The sequence below is a fragment of the Poecilia mexicana genome, unplaced genomic scaffold (assembly GCF_051168715.1).
Source record: "Poecilia mexicana isolate PSO_F unplaced genomic scaffold, ASM5116871v1 scaffold_4, whole genome shotgun sequence".
In the NCBI taxonomy this organism is placed as follows: Eukaryota; Metazoa; Chordata; class Actinopteri; order Cyprinodontiformes; family Poeciliidae; genus Poecilia; species Poecilia mexicana.
The window spans coordinates 25,668,294-25,687,198 of record NW_028263373.1 but is presented as its reverse complement, the minus strand read 5'-3'; the positions used below and the strand labels follow the sequence as shown (position 1 = coordinate 25,687,198).

The 18,905-nt window shown below is 39.0% G+C and overlaps 1 protein-coding gene across 2 annotated transcripts in view; it reads right to left on the bottom strand.

Moving 5' to 3' along the window:
• Window positions 1-18,905, bottom strand: part of tgfbr3 (transforming growth factor, beta receptor III) — an 81,530-nt gene that overhangs the window by 38,341 nt on the left and 24,284 nt on the right. For both annotated transcript variants that reach the window (XM_014980026.2, XM_014980021.2), the window contains exons 3-4: window positions 15,727-15,914; window positions 2,241-2,378 (exon numbers count right to left, since the gene is read on the bottom strand). In XM_014980026.2, the coding sequence (XP_014835512.2) occupies window positions 2,241-2,378; window positions 15,727-15,914 (326 nt within the window). The remainder of the gene's footprint in view (window positions 1-2,240; window positions 2,379-15,726; window positions 15,915-18,905) is intronic.

The following is an 18,905-nucleotide window of genomic DNA, read 5'->3' as shown; positions in this document are numbered from 1 at the left end:
GTTTCTTACGTAGCAAGATGCACCTCAACCACATGCTTTTTATAGCCATCAGCAATATTCAGCCATAATTCTGGCTGAATATTTGACCACTCTACTTGGCAGAATTATTGGGGCTCATTTAAACTGATTTTATTCCTGGAACAGATTGAGGATACAAGCATAACCCACAAGCTGTAAATATGTTGAAGAGATCATCCTAATGGTAGTCTGCTTTGATCACTGCCAAACCAGTTCTGATGTGTGTTTAAGGTCAATGGACCTTAAACACACATCGAGGTTTTGGCTGTCTAGCCAATGATGTGAAGTGAGGTAGTCTGCCCTCCTCATGCAGACTACCTTGACACCTCCAAACATCCATCTTCTCAAACTGATCAAACCTCTCAAGGTTTTTTTTTTTTTTCTCTCTCTCAAAATCGGTTTGGTTTGCCAATTGGGTTGTTGCAAATTTCAGTTCAGCTTCAAAGTGTTTACTTTGGTTCCATCTTGGTAGGAATCATTTCCATGCAAATACAAAGAATCACTGGTTTCCAAGCTTTTTACAGTTTATGGCAAGCATGGTGAGTACTGGATCGCTGCTGAGGGTGGTAATTTGGGCCTTTATATAGACCCTGGCAACTTGGTGATACATCAGAAGAACTTCTATTTATGTAAAGTTGTTTGAACTGATGATCTAAATTCACTGCTGTTTAAAATGACTTTAAAAGACTTTCCCTGCTTGTGTGAATATACAACTCTCCTTTTAGGATTTTGACTGTTGTTTCCAATTGTTCTAAGAAGCGGTCACTCCTAGTGCCAAATAATATCAAATATGTTTCTTTCATGCTGGCAAAGAGAAACGAGAGCCTGCCAATCAGTTGTTGACCTTTGCAGAACCCTCAGAAAGATTAAGGTGATCTTGTAAATACTTAATCCTGTGTGAGTAATTATGATCCTCCACAATATAGTCAAGCATGTGTAAGCAATTCTTATAAAAAATATTACAATAGTGTGTTTTATAGTCTTTCATATAAATCAAAAATAGCCTTGATGTGTGGAAAAAGACTACCTTTTTTAATGTTTTTCTAAAAGCATTTCACAATCTGCTTGCAACACAACTGAGCATCGGAACAACCTTAGAGGAGCCTGGAAATCTGGCTGAAGACTGATACATCTTCATCTTCCTCAACAAAATGATTTAGACATTAAAATAATAGATGCTATAAAATAAGAAATAACTTAAACATGACATGACATCATTTTGGACTAGTTTCTGGTGAAAATATCTTAGTACACTTGAAATACGTACAAGTAACTTGTCAGCAAGATATTATTTTCAGCAACAATAATACCTATACTACAGGATTTTTTGTTTTAAGTCAATATTTCCTATTGCATAATCCTACAATATTGATGAAAAAATACTAGTTAAGTTGAAAGATAATTTTAATTTTAACAAGACATTTTTCCCTTATTTGTGAAATAATTTGCCAGTGGAACTTGTACTTTTTCATAAAAACAAGCTCCCATATCTCACTGAATAGTTACATCTAAGTTATTTTTGACTTATTTTAAGTGTACTAAGATATCTGCACCAGAAACTGTTTTTGCAGTCTTTGTATTAGTGCAGTGAAGATTTTATGTGTTTTTGCCTTTTTGTTGTATGAACACAAAATGTAGGCACCAAGCCATCTATCATGTTTCTGGACAGAAAGAGCCATTATTCACAAATGAAAAAGGAAAAATACTGAACAGTGGTGAATTTTTCAAGGAGTGACTGGCCAACCAAAATTACTTTAAGAGTGTATTATTAACTCATCCAGGAGTCTACAGAGGAATGTAGAGGAATGTAGAGGAAGCACTGCAGGTCACATCTGCCTCAGTCAGAGTCAATGTTCATGATTCAACAATGAGAAAGAGTCTGGACAACAATTGCATCAAAGAATGACCAAAACTGCTGTGGAAAAAAAATTAACCCAAAGACCTGCTTGAATAAAACTTGTTTAACTGTGACAAAAAACAATTACAAAATTACTTGTAAGAACTGCAACTGTAAATGCCCAAACAAATAAAAGAAGATTGATAACTTGCTGCACTGAATACGCCTGTCATTTTCGCATCACAGGCCAACCTCCTCTGCAGATTTGTGATGCATCAAATATTTTAGTCATAGACATAGGCAACCGGGAAGGGAAGACAGTGAGGAAATGAACACAAAGCTTGAGGAAGAGGGATTTAAAGGCTTTAAGTGATGCAGGACTCACATGAAAGGTATGATGGATGAACGGGGCCAGGTTCTCTGCCTTAACATTCCATATCACAGGTTGGGGGGAGTTAAGCACAAAGACCAAGCGCTTCTGGTGCTGGCGCACGGACTGGATGGGCTTGAGATGCAGCTCAACCTGGTGAGAGGAGGAAATAAGAAACAGAGAGGGTTCCCATGAGAAAGACAGCAAGGTTTCCTTTTCACAGCGGTGGAACCAATAGTGCACATCATGATCTCTTTTCAATTACAAATACATGACATCAACATCAAACCTTTGGATTTTCTCCTTTTAGCAAGAAATAGGCAAAACAAAGGGACTATCATTGTGTAAACACAGATTTATTGTGTTGTAGATTGTTCCTCTTTATCTGGCTTTTGGGGCTGTTTCTGAACTTTACTGATAAAGTGGAGAAAGACAGCACGCTGGGTTCTCCCTAAAAGGATCTTGCTTTGCTCTGATATGCATCCTCAGAGGGATCTGAACTCTCACACAGTGGAGTCTTTGTTAAAGGCAGAAAGCATAGTAAGTGGCTGGTCTCTGTTGTGATCTCTACAGCAATGCAACTATGTGTTTGGTTCTCATAACGCTATTCAAACAGATTTTCACTGCTAGAATGAAGGAAAGAAAACAAACTTTCATGTGGGACCTTATTCTGTTTCCTTCTTCCCTGGATCATTTGGACTAAATACAACTCAGCATGGAAGTCCACTGAACCCAAACCCATCTGACACAAATCTGCCACTTTGTTCAGTTATCTTTCTGAACTTTTAAATTTAGACTTTAATTTGTAAGCTTTGCACCTCCAGAGTTTTCTTTCTCTCAGGCTGTTTTGGGAACTTGCTGAAAGATTTAGTGAGCTGACAGTCACACTCTTCGTCTTAAAAGGCTCCTTTTACTCACGTTAATCCAATTAGCCCCATCCAGTGTGTCAGCAGAAAAAACCAGTAAATCACAAACCCAGCCCACATTATGGGACTTAACGACCCTTGAAGTAATTTAATCAGTTACAGCTAACACAAATATTGGTCCTGCTTCTTATGACAACACTACCTATCATGGAGACTATTTATAGGCAAATGAAGTGATCTGATTTTTTTTTTTTTTTGAGAAAATCAACAACTAAACTTTGCTTTTCTTTAATTATTAAAGATCACGGACAATCATTTGAATGACTGATGTAAAGACAAGTTAAAGCAATCTGCACATCTGCCTTAATTGTATTAACATTTTACAAACTACATGTTATTTACTTTGCACTCTTTTTCTTTCTCTGTTTGTGTAGCAAAGATCTTACAGGGCAATTTTCACCATGGGAGGATCAAAGCAAAGAGGAGAAATAATTAACTTTCATGCATGGACTAGGTATATTATTATTCTAGTTCCAGCGTAGTGGAGGAAAACAGTCTGAATCTGCTTCAGTTATTTTTGCTTTACTTTTAATATGGTATGATTGACCTAAATAAAGATGAGCTCAGTCATAAAAGAATAACAGCCTGTCGAAAAAACTGTATCCAAAGCTCCGCACATCACATTGATTACTTATCAATCCATGATCACAAAATGGAAACCTACAAAAAACTAAGCCACAGCTCAGGTTGGAGAAACTTCTACCAGGACAACACTTAGTTGGACATACGTTATAAGAAGAAAGTAAGAAGTTTACCACATTTTACCATGGCAAGGCAAACGTGTGGAAGAAGGTTCTCTGGTCTGAATAAAAATATCACACATTTTTTATTTTAAATACATTTAACAAATATACACTGGTTTGTGTTGTGCTATGATCTAAAATTCAAAAAAAGTGTGCAGAATGTTGTGGTTGTAAGGTGACAAAAAGGGAACATTTCAGGAGGTAACATATTTTTGCAAAGTTCTAGATTCATATTCATACATGAAAGTGTTTGTATAATTTATTAGCTGTTTTGTATCACTGAAATGTGTAATCATATTGTGAAGGAATGACATTGATATATCAATAAATGCTGGAGAATAATCTTAAAATGTGTACTCTGTAAAGCCAGGCTGTTTCATACCAAGTGGTTCAGAGTCTTAGAGCCATTTGTCAGTTTTCAATTTTTCAGTTAGAGCAATCACATTAATGAGGAAAAATAAGAATTTCATATTTTCTTGTAATCACTAAAGATTCTGGCTGAAAATTAGGATCAGATGTTTTCTACTTAAGAACGTCAGTGTTTTTTTTATTATTATGAATAAAACCACTACTGCATTTACAAAATCTATCCCTGATAAAGTCATTTAGAAGGAGAGAGCAGCACTGTGAAAAGAGAAAACAGAAGCATCAAAGCCCAAATATTTTACCCCTGGAGTAGAGGAGCACAAAGCAGAACGTTTAAAAACAGCAATGCTGCAAGAATCATTGAGATGTTCCTTTGAGACAGGAAAATGGAAGAAATTACCAAACACTTATCTATGAGGCAATCTGGATGAGGATCTAAATAAACAGATCACAGACTCGCTGTCTTTCCTCCAGATGCCCCCCCTCCACCTCCTCTTCTTCACGCCGTCTTTACTCCAGACACTGGGAAAAAGTGTTGTTCCTCTGAGAATAACAACAACCGAGATATAATCATACCTGGCTTGGCTTTGAGGTCCTGGCTTTGAGAGATGGAACAGGGGGGTAAAAGAAGAATGAGAGCGAGGGGGAGACTTGTTAAAAAAAAGGAGGAATTTTAAAGCCAGACAGAAACATTTCCAGAAGACGTGAGTCACCTGAGCACATAAGCATAAACAGAGCACTGAGACGGGGACCTGCCAGGAAGCAATGAGGGTCGAAAAGCGTGAAAAGTGTGATAATTCTGGACAATTTCTTTTTGAGAGATTAGGCAGATAGCAGGACAGGGCTTGACTTGAGGTTGCTAATTAGTATCTAATCGCACTGAAGTGGCAAATAGAAAGACTTGACCTGGGCTCGTATTGGGAACCAAGTCTTATGAGTAATCTTTTTTTAATTTAAAGTGATAAAAGTCTAATCAGAGGTGTTATTGCTGTTATTTGATTAATGTTAGCCCCTCTGAGTTACAATAATGTATTCTAAAGAAAAATGCCTGTAAAAGGAGTTCTCAGAAGCTTCCAAGTTTGTCTGGTTTTATTTAACAGATCCATTAAGCAAGGATTTACAGAATGAAAGCCACAGGCCACTACTCTGACAGCAGATTCTCCAGTTAAAGGTCCGTTGGATTTATTAACCTGGGACATTCAAAGACCCTGAGCTACTATGAGCTCATAACAACTTGTTTACAGCTGTAGTTTTAGAATAATGAGCACACAGACATTTCTGACCAAAACAAACTTACCAAAGTCTCAACAAATAATTTGCTGTTAAATTACCATCATAAATCAGGTCACTTCTGGTTCTTCATATTAAATGGTATTTCCTGTTTGACTCATTAAGAAGACCATATTTGACCAAGAGTCGTTTGAACATAAATGCATATTTCTATGCATTTATAAATATTTTTTTAAGTAATTAAAGTATGGACAGAGAATGGACATCGGTGCGTCAGAAACTGACAGCAGACTTCTAAGCCAAGGTTGACAGTTTCTGTGAGTTTGTTAAAAAGCAAATGATCACAAAGTGTCACCAGAACCTTTTATCAACATGGATGAGGTCCCTCTCACATTTGATGAGATAAATAAATGTTACTAATAGTCTGGAAAATATGGTAAGCACAATTCAAGGCCAATTTTTGCAAGTTGAGTTCAACGTTCAAAAAAAACGTAAAGGTGTTAAAAGTCCATGTTTTAAATCAGGTCTAGGAATAACTAATAAATAAGTAAATAATCCACAGCAAGTGTCGGTTCCAGGCAGAGAGAGGGTAATTTCAATCATTTGAGACTTGATATTTGATCTGCCCTTGGAAAAAATGACTTGTAAACATCAATGGCAGACAGAAGATGAGTCCAGCAATCCACAACATCAATGGTTTGCAAGTGATTGTTGAGGACTCAGGAGCAGAATCAGCTGGTGTTAACATCTCTCCCCATAGATCTGCCATCATGAGGCTCTGGCATAGCTTATGGATTTGGCATGAAACCTCTTCCTAGCAAGATGAGCCTGGGAAGAAGAGGTGCAGAAAGCATGGGAGTACCTCTTGTGATTTCTGCCAGGATCAGCCATATTTGTTTGGATACAGGAGGCTGTGGCTTATGGATTATGAGGAGGCTGGGACTGGGATTGAGAGGGTCCTGGGGTGTGTCTGCCAGCAGCCACTGCTGTAGGTTTGTCCAGGCATATCATGTTACTGAAATTAGACTTCACACGGGGGACGACAGCTGGAGCTGTGCAAGCATGGCAGATCAAGAAGGCAGCATATAAACAATGGAGCTATACAAGAGAAACAATAACCAAACCAGAGAATGTTGACTCCAAACAACAAACCCTACCAACTGAAATACCAAAATACATTAAAGATGTGTTGTATCAACCTTCCAGACCACTCAGGTCTTCTGGTTCTGGTTCTGCTCTGCATCCCCAGAAACAGAACCAAACATGTAGAAGCAGCATTCAGCTTCTATACACCACAAATCTGGAACAAACTCCCAGAAAACTTCAAAGATCCTGAAACAGTGAGTTCTTTTAAATAAAGGCTAAAAACCCACCAACTTAGAGATGCCTCTGATTAGTAGTAAGTGGAACATTCATCAACATATTTGACTTATATTTGCTTGATGATGGCATTAGACAAAACATAATGTTTATTACTGGTTTCATAATCGGTAACTCTGTAATATTTTTATGCTGTAAAGCATTTTGAACTGAATTGTTGCTGAAATATGTTATACAAATAAACTTGACTTGACTTAAAGACACTAAAAAAGATTTCTCCTAGATGTCTCTTCTTTGTAAAACAAACCCACATGGGTGCTTTTAAATCCCTCTAGTGATCGTGTGCTGTAATTGTTGTGGGTGATTTGCTTCCCATGTCCTGAGCATGTGGTTCTAATTTTATGATCTTCTGAGGCGAGTAAATTACACTACCTTTCAAGAGTGTTTTACAAAGAGTGTGCATCAACACGGTCATGTGATACCCTTTTAAGTTGAACACCATGCCCTGTGGTGAACATGGCACTCGACCCCGCAGGATCAGCTCCACGTCAGAGTGGTCTCGCAGGAAAAGGGAGTTTCCTTTATTGACAGAGGTAATTAAGTGCCTGATGAGCCTCAGCAATTCAGAAGAAAACCCAAAACATCCTATAATTAGGCAAAAAGTAAAGCTAATCTGGCAAAACACTCTCCCTCCCAGGAAACAATTATCAGCTCAAGAAAGAATGAAAGCACAAGGTGTCCCAAAACATGAACATCAGGAGCTCACTTTAAGAAATCGGTAAACACACAGACAACTGAAATTACAACAAAAACCTTTAAGAAGGATATCACAAAGGAGCACTGCTAAGGTTAGCTTAAAATCAAACAGCTTCGACCTGCCAAGGACCAATCTGTTCAGTTATCTGATGTGTGTTTGTATATGAGGGTGTATCTTGTCTGTCTACATCTTGGTTCTTTCTGGATCACTGCAGTTACACAAAGGGAGGAAGGAGGAACATGGACCTGTAGCCAAGGAGTTCAGTAATGGAAGCAAGGAGAACCAATGGCTCTTATCAGCCTGATCCAAATTTTCCAGCATGATAGGGACGCTACCTGGAGCCTTTCCCCATGAACTGCGATGCTTATCAGTCTGCACTCTGCTCAATGTCAGACACCGGAGAAAACCAAAGGAGAAGAAAAAGCCCAAAAGACGTCAAAGTCAGATGGAGCATTTGGATAAAAAACTTTAAAAAGACTGCATCAGATCTACAGATCCTTGCAAAAGTATTCAAATCCCTTAAATGGATCTTGTTGTCTTTGAAACCACAAACTTTCATGTATTTTATTAGGTGGCTAATTGCGAACTGGGAGGAAGTCTTACACGGTCCATTGCAAGCATTTAGATTCAGCCCCCATCACAGAGTTAATACTTTGTAGAACCCCGGCTCACAGCACTAACAGCTTCTGGTCCATTGAGGGACGTCTCTGTACCATTTGCACATTAGAAACTGAATGTTTTGCTCATTTTTGGAATACCAGGAAAATGGCTTTGCCAATGATTCTACTACCTGAACATCCTTTGATCTGAACTATTCCAGTGCAATTCTGGCTGTGTGGTTTGGGTCCCTATCTCTATGTCCACTGTCCTTAAAGCTGTGCAATTTGACATTTCGAAAATAAATTTGCTTAATGGAAACGCGACACTGTTGAAAAACCTCTCATTTTTCAATCTGAAGTTTTGGTGTTTCGAGGAGGTGGTTTTCTGGCCGTATCAAAATGAGTGTATTTTGCAAAACTGCAAAGGAAATACTTGTTTTGCATGACACTAATCACATGATTAGCAACAGAATGTTACTACTGCCGGAAAAGACAAAGAAGATAACAGGAAGTGGCACAAGATGATGGCGCGGCATGATTTTTAATTAGTTATCCCGTGAGCAAGCTTATTCACAGGTGACTTTAATTGCAATTTTTTTGCTTAATTAAAAACACACAATTGAAAAATTGTGCTTTATCAACATTATCGGAATATCAAAGTTTTGCCCACATTTGTAGAAACACAACTATTTTCTTCCTAGAAAGAGAACAGGTTTTCTTTCAGGATTAACCTGCGTTTAACAGTTTGCAGCTGTGACATGCTCTTTTTATTTTCTGCTGATGTACTTAATCGTACATCCTAACCAACTTTTTCCCTAACCTGTGCCACTTTCTCTTTATGATGCTTTTGGTTCACTAATGTTCTCCATCAATCACTCTGCTGACTCTGCTGACACTCAGCAAGAGTCAGCAGAGTGATTACACTTATCAGGGGTCTTGTAAGGGAAGTCTTAAAGTAATGGGTTGCGATGAGTCCATTACACTTTTCAGTTTTCCGTTTGTTAGAAATGGTGAAAAGTAGATATATTCTACCTCCACAAGGTGGCACTACTTTGTGCTGATTTATCACAAATACATGGTATCTGCATGGTTTGGCAGAGAAAAAGTAGACTTTAAAACTAATATTAAAGCCAATACATTTATTTGTTAAGGGGATTTAGAGAGTTATGATTCCTATATTAACCAAGAAAATTCAAAGCAGAAGATGCGAGAGCCAAATCTTGGATTCCATGTGTGCATGAGTGAATTGAATGGGCCTCTGCTGATGTGCATGTGGTTCTACTGCTTAAGCTCCCCATAAATGGACATATAATGAGACCGCAATCCTGGTATCTAATGGAGCATTGTGGAGGTGTGGATAACTGTGTGCTTTTCTTCTGTTCTTCAATCTACCATTTTCATTTTAATGTGCTTTTCTTAAAGAAAAAAATGGATTTCTTCAGATGCATAGGGAGTGTGTGCATTGTTGCCAAACTGTTATAACGTCTGTAGGCCCACACAGTTGGCTGCACCAGCTGTGTGGACTTGCTGATTAAATTTGCATCAGCCGAAGCTGAAACTGCACAAGGTTCAACCAAAGTGACAAGCTTGCAGGTTTGTGCTACCAACATAATCTAGTTTACGTTTTTATCGCCACAAAAACCTTAAAGGCTTAAACAAAATCTGGAAAAAGCACAGTCGCCTAAAGGGAACACGATGTGGCAAAATCCTGGCTTCAGTGGTTACGAACCACTGAGAGGAGGCCTGAGAGCAAACTTTGCCGGCTCCCAATGTGTGTGTTTTGTTTAGTGTGTGAGCTCAGCTTAGCTCTGTTCTCACCACTTGTTTGTGCTTTGTGAGTTCCTCCAGCCAGTCACTTACACAGTCTATGATATCTGTGAATTCCAGCTGATAAAGCAATCATCTGCTCTGCCTCACCCTGATCAGGGTCTGCGGCCGCATTTGATGTCTGTTGTACTGATTAGAGAAGGAGGAACGATTTGAGATATCACCGGCCCGTCTGTTTATGCCCCCCGCCCCCACGGGACTCTGTTTTGAAATGCTGTATTTTGCGCCAAGCTAATACATGTTTCCAGCTCGTCGCCATGGCGCAATACACTGCTTGAAAGCAAATGCATGTGGAAAAATGCTATACCTGGATCTTGAATCCAGAGCAAAGGAGCCAGAATGAGGCAACTGTTCTTTCTTTGGGTCAACCTGTAAAAATATGACTACAACATCCCTGAAGGATTAAAGCTCAGATGAAATATGAGCAGGCCACTCTGCCTGAATCTCATTTTCTTTAAAGTAAAACTCACTGTCATTCCCTGAAACTATGAAAGCGTTTCATACTTCTTTTTAGGAAACCACAGTGTAGTGAAGCCTTGCATTTCATCCAAGCGCTACAGCTTTCACGCTAACTCTTACTTGGCCTATTTATAAGTAATGCTTTCGAATCTAGTCCGTCCCCGCTGTCTTCGGGGGCCTGCATGCGTAAAAGAGAGGAGAGGGGTTTCTGTTACTCTGTTCAGGGCCACTGAAGCTGAAGAAAACATCACGTCTTATTTCAGACAAATGCTAATAACACAAGGGAAAGATAAAAAAAACACGTCTAGACATGCTTGTGTCAGAGCTCAGAACTTTATGAAAACAGAGACTTAAGAGGGTATGAAACAAGAAGTCTCATATTTAGAGGACGCAGATATTAAAAAGTCAAGAGTTTAAGAGAAGAAGAGAAAAAATAAAAAGGTTAAATCTACATGTTTCTATCTGGCAGAATGAATTCCAGATAGTCTGGTGCAGCCATCAACACGACTCTTAACTCTTAAGAGACCGTAACGGAAAATGAATTACATGCCACTACTCTTAAGCTTTGCTTTACCATAATCACTTAGAGAAATGACATTTCAGTGTGAAAGAAACACAATGACATGGATCAACAGTAGAAAGAAATAACAGGGACATCTGATAAATTGGGTGCCATCAGTTAAACCAGTAGGCCGGTCACCACAGCAAATTTTGCTGGATGATAAATTATCTCAGAAGTTATTACATTAAGTGATAATGCTGTTGTTTTGAGACCATTCCTGTAATATCACTGAATGCCTTTTGAATGTAAGCTTATCCCAGACCATGATGTATGCACAGTGACTACTGAGTTACTGTGTTGCACGTACTGATAGAGTGTTGGTGTGAAAAGGACTGGGCTGGAGCCAGAATGCTGACTCCGAGTCATGTTCACCTGTGGCTAACAGTTCAGACTCTGCAGAGCGCCTTCACTGGCGCACGCAGGAAATCCTTCACTGCTTTAGAGAAAGCGGAGACGAACCACAACTTTCACACGAAGCAGGCCTCACACACTGCACCAGCAGGGTGTGTGTCTGAAAGTCTCCCTTGTCCTTATTAGCCCATAAGCTCGGTGTGAAAAAGCTGATTTGCTCCCCGTAACTCATCGAGTCTCGGCTGTGCAGTCGCTCGCTGTGACTCAGAGGGTCAGTTTGTGTTTTCATGTTGCAGACGGCCAACACTGAGCCACAGGCGTTCCCCGTGCTGCAAGGCTGTCGCTCAGAACACACCAGCTCAGCCTGCTCTGCAGCCAACATGCTACTTCCTCTCTCAGAGGTGAAGAGGAGAGAAGAGAAAGAGAGAGAGACTTCTTCAACTGCACACTGACCAGGTTGAAAAAAAGCAAAGTGATGCCAAAGGAGGAAACTGATTTATCACACCTCAGAGTTACGTGAAATCTGTTCAAAGCAAAAAAAAAAAAAAAAAAAAAAAAAAAAACATCCACTGTATCTCTGCAACAAGTGAAACTTTGAGAAATACCAAAACAACTACCGAATACGAGCATAAACGGAAACTGGCTGATCACTAAATAAGAGCACAACTCTCTTATGTGATGACACCTTTGGTACAGATGTGCAAAAACTGAATGAATAGTTTCGCAAACTAACAAATAGCAGCCAATCTGAGCCCGGTTCCTCTTCAATAAATTTAATCACAGCCGTTATTTAGTTTCCTGTGATATGGTGAAATATTTTAGTAGGAGTTCCAAAAAATAGAGAAAAATGTCTCAGTAGGGTGTGATGTGATTCTTTCTAGGTGTGTTTAATTTCTGCAGACACCTCTATCTGAGAACCTGGGCTTTATTTTCCCAGGAAATTAATGTTTTTCTTAAAAAAAAAATACACTTAAGGAAGTTCAATTTTCAATGTATCTGTAAAGCAAAAAAAAAAAAACAAAAACAAAAAAAACAGATTCAATAATTATTTTCATATCAGTATTTGAAAATTGGCAGACAAATCTCTGATCAGTGCACCTTTAACAGTAGACAGGCTGGACTATAACTGGGTCAATCTGGAATGGACTGCAGCACAACCATAAATTATATAAAAATCTGATATACACCACTAAACCCAACATATTTCCCAAAGCAGCCATTTGCAATCCAAAGAGTCATTTTTCCCCTCAGTCCAGCAAAACAGAGCCACAAATGTTACGTGAACTGTTCTATTTCTATTTCTATGTTTGAAATACAGAAAAACATAAAAGTTGGTAAAATAAAACAAATGGAATTGATAAACTCTTTTCTGTGGGATGCTGAAATAATGTTAAAAAAAAAAGTTTCAAACCTAGACAAAAAAATCAATCCAAGAAAAGTCTTCTATTGTGGAAATTCAATTCCATTATTCCATAATAAAAGAGGAAAAAACTACTAAAAACTTGCTTTTGTTATTTGAGCTATACTTAATTTAGCTAGTTCTTGTCAATTTTTAGTCCAAAGTATTAGGAGCCACTGTAGAAGGTTCAAAGAGCCACTTGCAGTTCTGAAGCCTCATGTTGCAAATCCTAAAGGCTGCTGTGTGGGACAGAAAGTTTGTGCTTGACTAACTTAATGATAGTTAATAAGGTTTGTATTTGGAACGCTGGTGATCTAAAAACATTATCAGCTTTAAGGTTTGGGAGAAACTCTTTCACAATGTAATCTCTTGATCGCAGGACAAACTGTTTACTTGGAGCCGTCAAGGATAAATAATGGAGAACAAAGTGGCTGTTTAGCTCTGCTCTTTCAAGTGAATGTGGCCAAGGAGATTTGAGATCTCTTTATCTCTCTTTATTTACCCATAATTCCTTTAATCTATCAGACAACCTCTTCTTCCTGTCATGAAAGATCAGGGGCAGATTAAGCTGGTGACGGTGTATCTCCAGCACACTCCTGCTGAAGGCTGGCGGAGGAGGAATTTGAGTCCAAACAGGGCACTGTGCTCCACAGCTCAGGTGGACCAGACTGAGTAGAGGCGCTGGTTGTCCTTCAGAGGGTCTTATCTAATCAAAAGCAAAGATCTTGAGAACCACAGTGAGCTTCAGCATGGTCAGCTGGTGCCAGAGTGACCTTCTGTAGCCAAGGATGGACTATAGGGACGAGCTGAACCTACAGATAGGAGAAGATGACTCGACTCCAAAGCAACATACCGAGCTCACTGCTAAAAGAAAACATTCTGTTCATTTTTGAAAAGAAAATATGAGGCTCCTTGGAAAAAAAATATAAACTTTAACTCTAAGGAGACTTGTAGAGTTTTGAGGGTTTATTTAAAAAAAAGAAAGAAAGAAAAACAATCAAAAGCTAAGTCGGGTTAGCCTATCAGTGAAACTATTCAAGCTTGAAATAGCATCTCGATGCTAAACATGTAGCAGAAGCACAAACGTCCCCAACACTAATGTCAGCGATCAATCACAGTCCATATTTCTGAAGAAGTATTTAAAAATGCTAAATGAGTGATCAGGGGTTTGCACCAATTTGATGGACGAATAACCTAAATAATAGATGCAAAACAATAGATATATTTGTTGTTTGAGCCCTTTTGTCAATTTATTCAATAATTTACCAGGAAGAAATGGTTTTAAATTGAAAATACTACTTTTCTTTTACATGGTTTTCTATTAAAATACAATTAATTGCAATTATTTAATTGATTACAGACCCTGAAATTAATTCCATTAGAAATTTTTCGAGTCCAACCATTAATTTGTAGATGACAAATGTGCTTCAAATCATTGCCTTATTATTTTATCAGTGGTTACATCCAAAGAATACGAGGGACTCACTTTGCAAAAATTATTTTCCTCACATGCAGGGAAACTGCTGCAAAAAACAGTTTTCTGGATCATCATGAACTTTAGGTTTTGTTGCAGCCAAGAAGACCAGGCCAGCCCCAGAACCGTCTGCTCCTGAGGAATGTGCTGTAGAATTATGGTTGACAGGGCTGGCTATACATCTGCACATAGACTGAGGCCTTTACTTTTCACAGTAAAGTATCCTCATACAGTTCATGTGTTTGGAGTGGGCTTCCTTACATTTCTATCCAAAACCATCACCACGAGCAGAGTATAATCAAATTATGAAATGAGCACAATACTAGCCAACATGATGAAGTACCATGTCACAAGCCATGTGACATGGTACATGTAAATGAATATTTACATGAACATTTACATGTAAATGTTCATGTAAATGATGAACATTTACATTGTTCATCAGAACAAAATGTAAATGTTCTGATGAAAGATCAGAACATTTACATTTTGGATGCATCTCCAAAAATTCTCTGGATCTGTCAAGCCTTCACATAGAAACTAAACTCAAGCAGGTCAGAGTGAACTGCAGACATTAAGAGGAAGGGCAAATTGTATGTTCATAAATATGGTGCATTTGCTGAGACTAGCTTTTGGAAAATTGAAAGTGACTTTTAGTGTTCTACAGAATAGCCTAGAAAGAAGCAAAAAAATTAAAAAGCTGAAAACTGTTGTTGACTATAAAGGAACATTCACAGTTTAAAGATGTGATATCTAGGTTTAAGATACATGCAACAAAAGCAAAACATCAATCTCTCAATTAAAATAATGGAATTATTATTTGCAATTATCATCTGTATGAGAGAGCGATTATCAAATGGGTATTATTATCATTATGTTGTAAAACGCCTCAGCAGTGCAGGAACAGTTCTTCTCCTGCAGGTACTTCAAAGCTGCTTTCTGGATTCCACTCAGCAGCTCCAAACTGCAAGCCTGCACATGCTACCCTACACACGGTGGTGACAGTTAAAAATCCAGACGTGAGACTTCTTCACTCATGATTCACGTTCAAGGTATGGCTGACGAGTCGCAGTCCAGCCGCAGGATCTACGGCGTAAACCCTGAAGATGGGGAGGGGCTTCACTATCAGGAGATATGAAGAGGACCAACAAAATACTTGATCCTTTTCTAAAAGTTGAAAAAACTTTTAGGTTCAGGTAGAGAAAACTGATGTGATCGGGTTCAGATAATAGTCGCTTTACTTGGTGAATCTGTGTGAGTTCGTCACATACTGCTGTGTGTTAAAAGGTCACACCAAGGTATCAAAATGCACAGAGTGTGTGGATTTTCTCAGAAGCTGGTCATGAGAGGATGGCCTTTTTCAGGCGCTAGACAGATGAGGAGGCGGAGCTAATTCAGATCAAATGGAACAAAGTTGAACTTTAGTCTTTAGAAAAAGATATCCTCAGACGTTTCTGAGCTTTGTTTTTTCAAGTGTGAATGACTCACTCTTGCAGGCGTGCTGTCTGGGCCCTCTGCAGCATGTCCTCTCAGGTTAATGACGTGGACCTCCTGAGACAGGCTCATGGTGCCTTTGCTTGCACAGCCTGACATGGCGGTGAAGCTCTTCAGGATGGCCTGCACAGGGTGTCCAGTCCCAACCGGCAGCAGCTCACATGGACTGCGAAGCAATGGCCCTTCGAAGAAAAAAAAATCACAAAGAACACATACATCACATGTATATTAAGGGAATATATATCTGTAATTTTTAATCAATTTGATAAGCACGTATTGGATAGTATGAAGCTAAGCAATAAATAACAGCTTTATACAACTATTCATTCACCTTGAATTTTTCCCACTTTTTGGCAAAAAAGATTACAGGAAACTGATGCTGCTCATCACCATGAACATATCATGCCTACAGTGAGACATGGTGGTAAGATTTGATTCAAATCCCAGTAAAATACTGAGAAGTTTGTGGTTGCTTTGGTCAAAAAGGGCAAGACACCTTAATCAGGGCTCCTGCAGGTTTCAGCAAGTCAAATTTAAGACTGTTTAATGCCTTTTAAATGCCACTTTGAATAAGATTTATGACCAAAATACAATAAATATAGAGGATGATGGGGAGATTCTGCTACACTACAATCAAGCATGGCAAAAACTAACATTTTGGAGGCTGCTTGCGGATATCGGGAGAGTCTGTGTGCTTCTCACAGTGCATATGGCTCTCTACAGTCTTAACTCCTGTAGCACCAAGCTTAAGGTTTTTTACAGCCTTGTATTGGTTGGCAACAGAAGTGAGCCAGTAGCAAAAATGAACATCATCCAGGCAACTAGACAAAAGAGGTGAAGTTATGATTGAGTTGTGTATACAGAGGGGAGCAACCTAAATAAGGACAAGATCATGTTTTAATTATGGTCTATGTCAGGGTTCACTATACATGAAACTACATTTAAGCAACAAGATTTATGGGTTGTTTACAGGCTGCACTGAAGAATGAGGGCATGCCACACTGTACACTTCCGTTCTGTCTGCCATCTGTACGACCCACTTACTCAAAGCCAGGGTCTTTACTTTGTCACCCAAAGGCAGCGTGGTTCATAACAAGATTCAGTTGTTGAAGCAAAGCAGCACACTGCCCAGCAAAATGTGGCTTTGACATGGTCAGGTTTTCACCTCTCAGTTCATCCTTGCCTTGTACCAGTCAGGGAACGCTAACATTTCAAATGCACTGCATTAAATTAAAAGCTTGCCAACGGCAATCTGATGGAACATGTGGAAACAATTAAAGTTTGAGCGCAAGACAGTTCGATGGCAAATGTAAATTTTTCCCCAACTGAAAACATCGTGCCTCAGCAGAGGGATAAACCACTGGGGAAAAGTCGGCTTCTTTTTCAACCTCGAACACACAGCCATTGTTTTCTCTTTCTGTGCTCTCCAATAAGTCTATGTTAGATCAGCATAAAGCTACACATCACACATGGCACACCTCCCCTGCGTTTGTTGTGAGAAAATCAGGCACGTTTTATTGTTCCCATACTTGTCTGACAAGGAAAAAAGCTATCTCGAGCTGAATTTTGTGCCACCATTTATCCAAACACAGGGAGACAGAAGCTTATTAGGAGCTTAAAGATCATGTTTAAACCGATTAAGACAAAGTAAGATCCCGCAAGGCGATAAAAACAGAAGGCCTAATGGCAAAAACCTGTGATGGATCAGTATTTCCACCCTCTGCCTTTGACCCTTATACCCGCTTCCTCCCAAAGGAGCGCAGGCAATTCCCTCCCTGAACATGTCATCACGTCTCACTCCCACAAACACATCCGAGGGCACTCCGACTCACTTTTTCCCCCCTACTCACATGGAGAATAACAAACAACCGCCAGACAAACAAAGAAAAACGCAGCTCCTTGTCAGAGACTTCCAAGAGATTACAGCACCAGCTGGAGAATGATCTGATTTTCTAATTGTTTAGGAGCACAAGAGAACAAACGATACAAAGAAAGGGAAAAAAGTAAGGAGACTACATTTTTTTGCCAGTACACATTTAGGTAAATAAAGGGATAGTTTAGAAGTTTTAAAGAAAGTTGCTCCTTTAAGACTTTTTAATACCTTTTTAATACCATTTTAATGCCACTATTATCAACTTTTTAAGTTGATAATAGTGGATAACTTTATTTTGCTGGTTCCTGATATTTGGACTAGTCTTAGAGGAACCAAGATTAGAGCAAATTATTTATGTTTTTTAAACTTCTCAGGAAAATGTCTCAGGAACTTTATTTAATGCTATTTTGTAGATTTTTATAATTCACTGCTTCTATTCCCAGAGAGTTACTTAGGGCAGAAACAACCTACGTGTTTTGTGGCCAGTATGTGTGTCACACAGGAAGATAATTGGTGGCCCACCATCTCCAGCCCCCATTTCCTGTGTGCAATTACCATTGGACTATGCTCATAACCATCCAAAACAACTGTGACAAGCTAAGCTTCATAAAGTACTGCTCACATAAGTCAACAGAATATTTTTGAGCTTCTAATTTGGTGCAACCTCATTTTATTATTAGACATAGACACGTTCTGTAAAAATTTGGCAGCTTCAAGAGTTTCAATGAAAATGTATAAACAAAAGCATTTTCAGTTATTCCTACTCTGGCTGTAATAATTAGGGGTGCAACAATACATCAGCACCAATTTCTTTCATTTTGGGAGATCTGCAATCAGCTGATACGTGCTCAGTAGCAGGTGGGGAAAGGGAAATGTTTCACTATTGCATGCTTCATATATAACAAAACTTAGTTCTGGCCCCTCTTGTTCCAGGGACCAACTAATCTGATTTATACTCAAAGAATCTGCTACGAGAGTTATCTACAGGAGGTATGGTCTGAACTGCCTTAACCCCTTCAGAAGCCCTGAACTGTCCCTTTAGTTAAAATCCCTGGTTCTGTTTCCATTGCATATGTCATTTCTATTAGACTAAAACCAGAAGACACAGGAAATAAAGCTAGCATCTGTTGGTTCCACCACATAATCCGTCTGCTTCTCTCCCCCGCTTCTGTCCTCATTTTCAGTTATTCTTCTTTTTCTTTCATCACTGGTTGTTTTCTATCCAGGTCAGGCTTTTTACGCCAACCGCAATAAGTCATAGAGGACACACAGTAATGGCCACAGGCTTTTAAATTTGGTT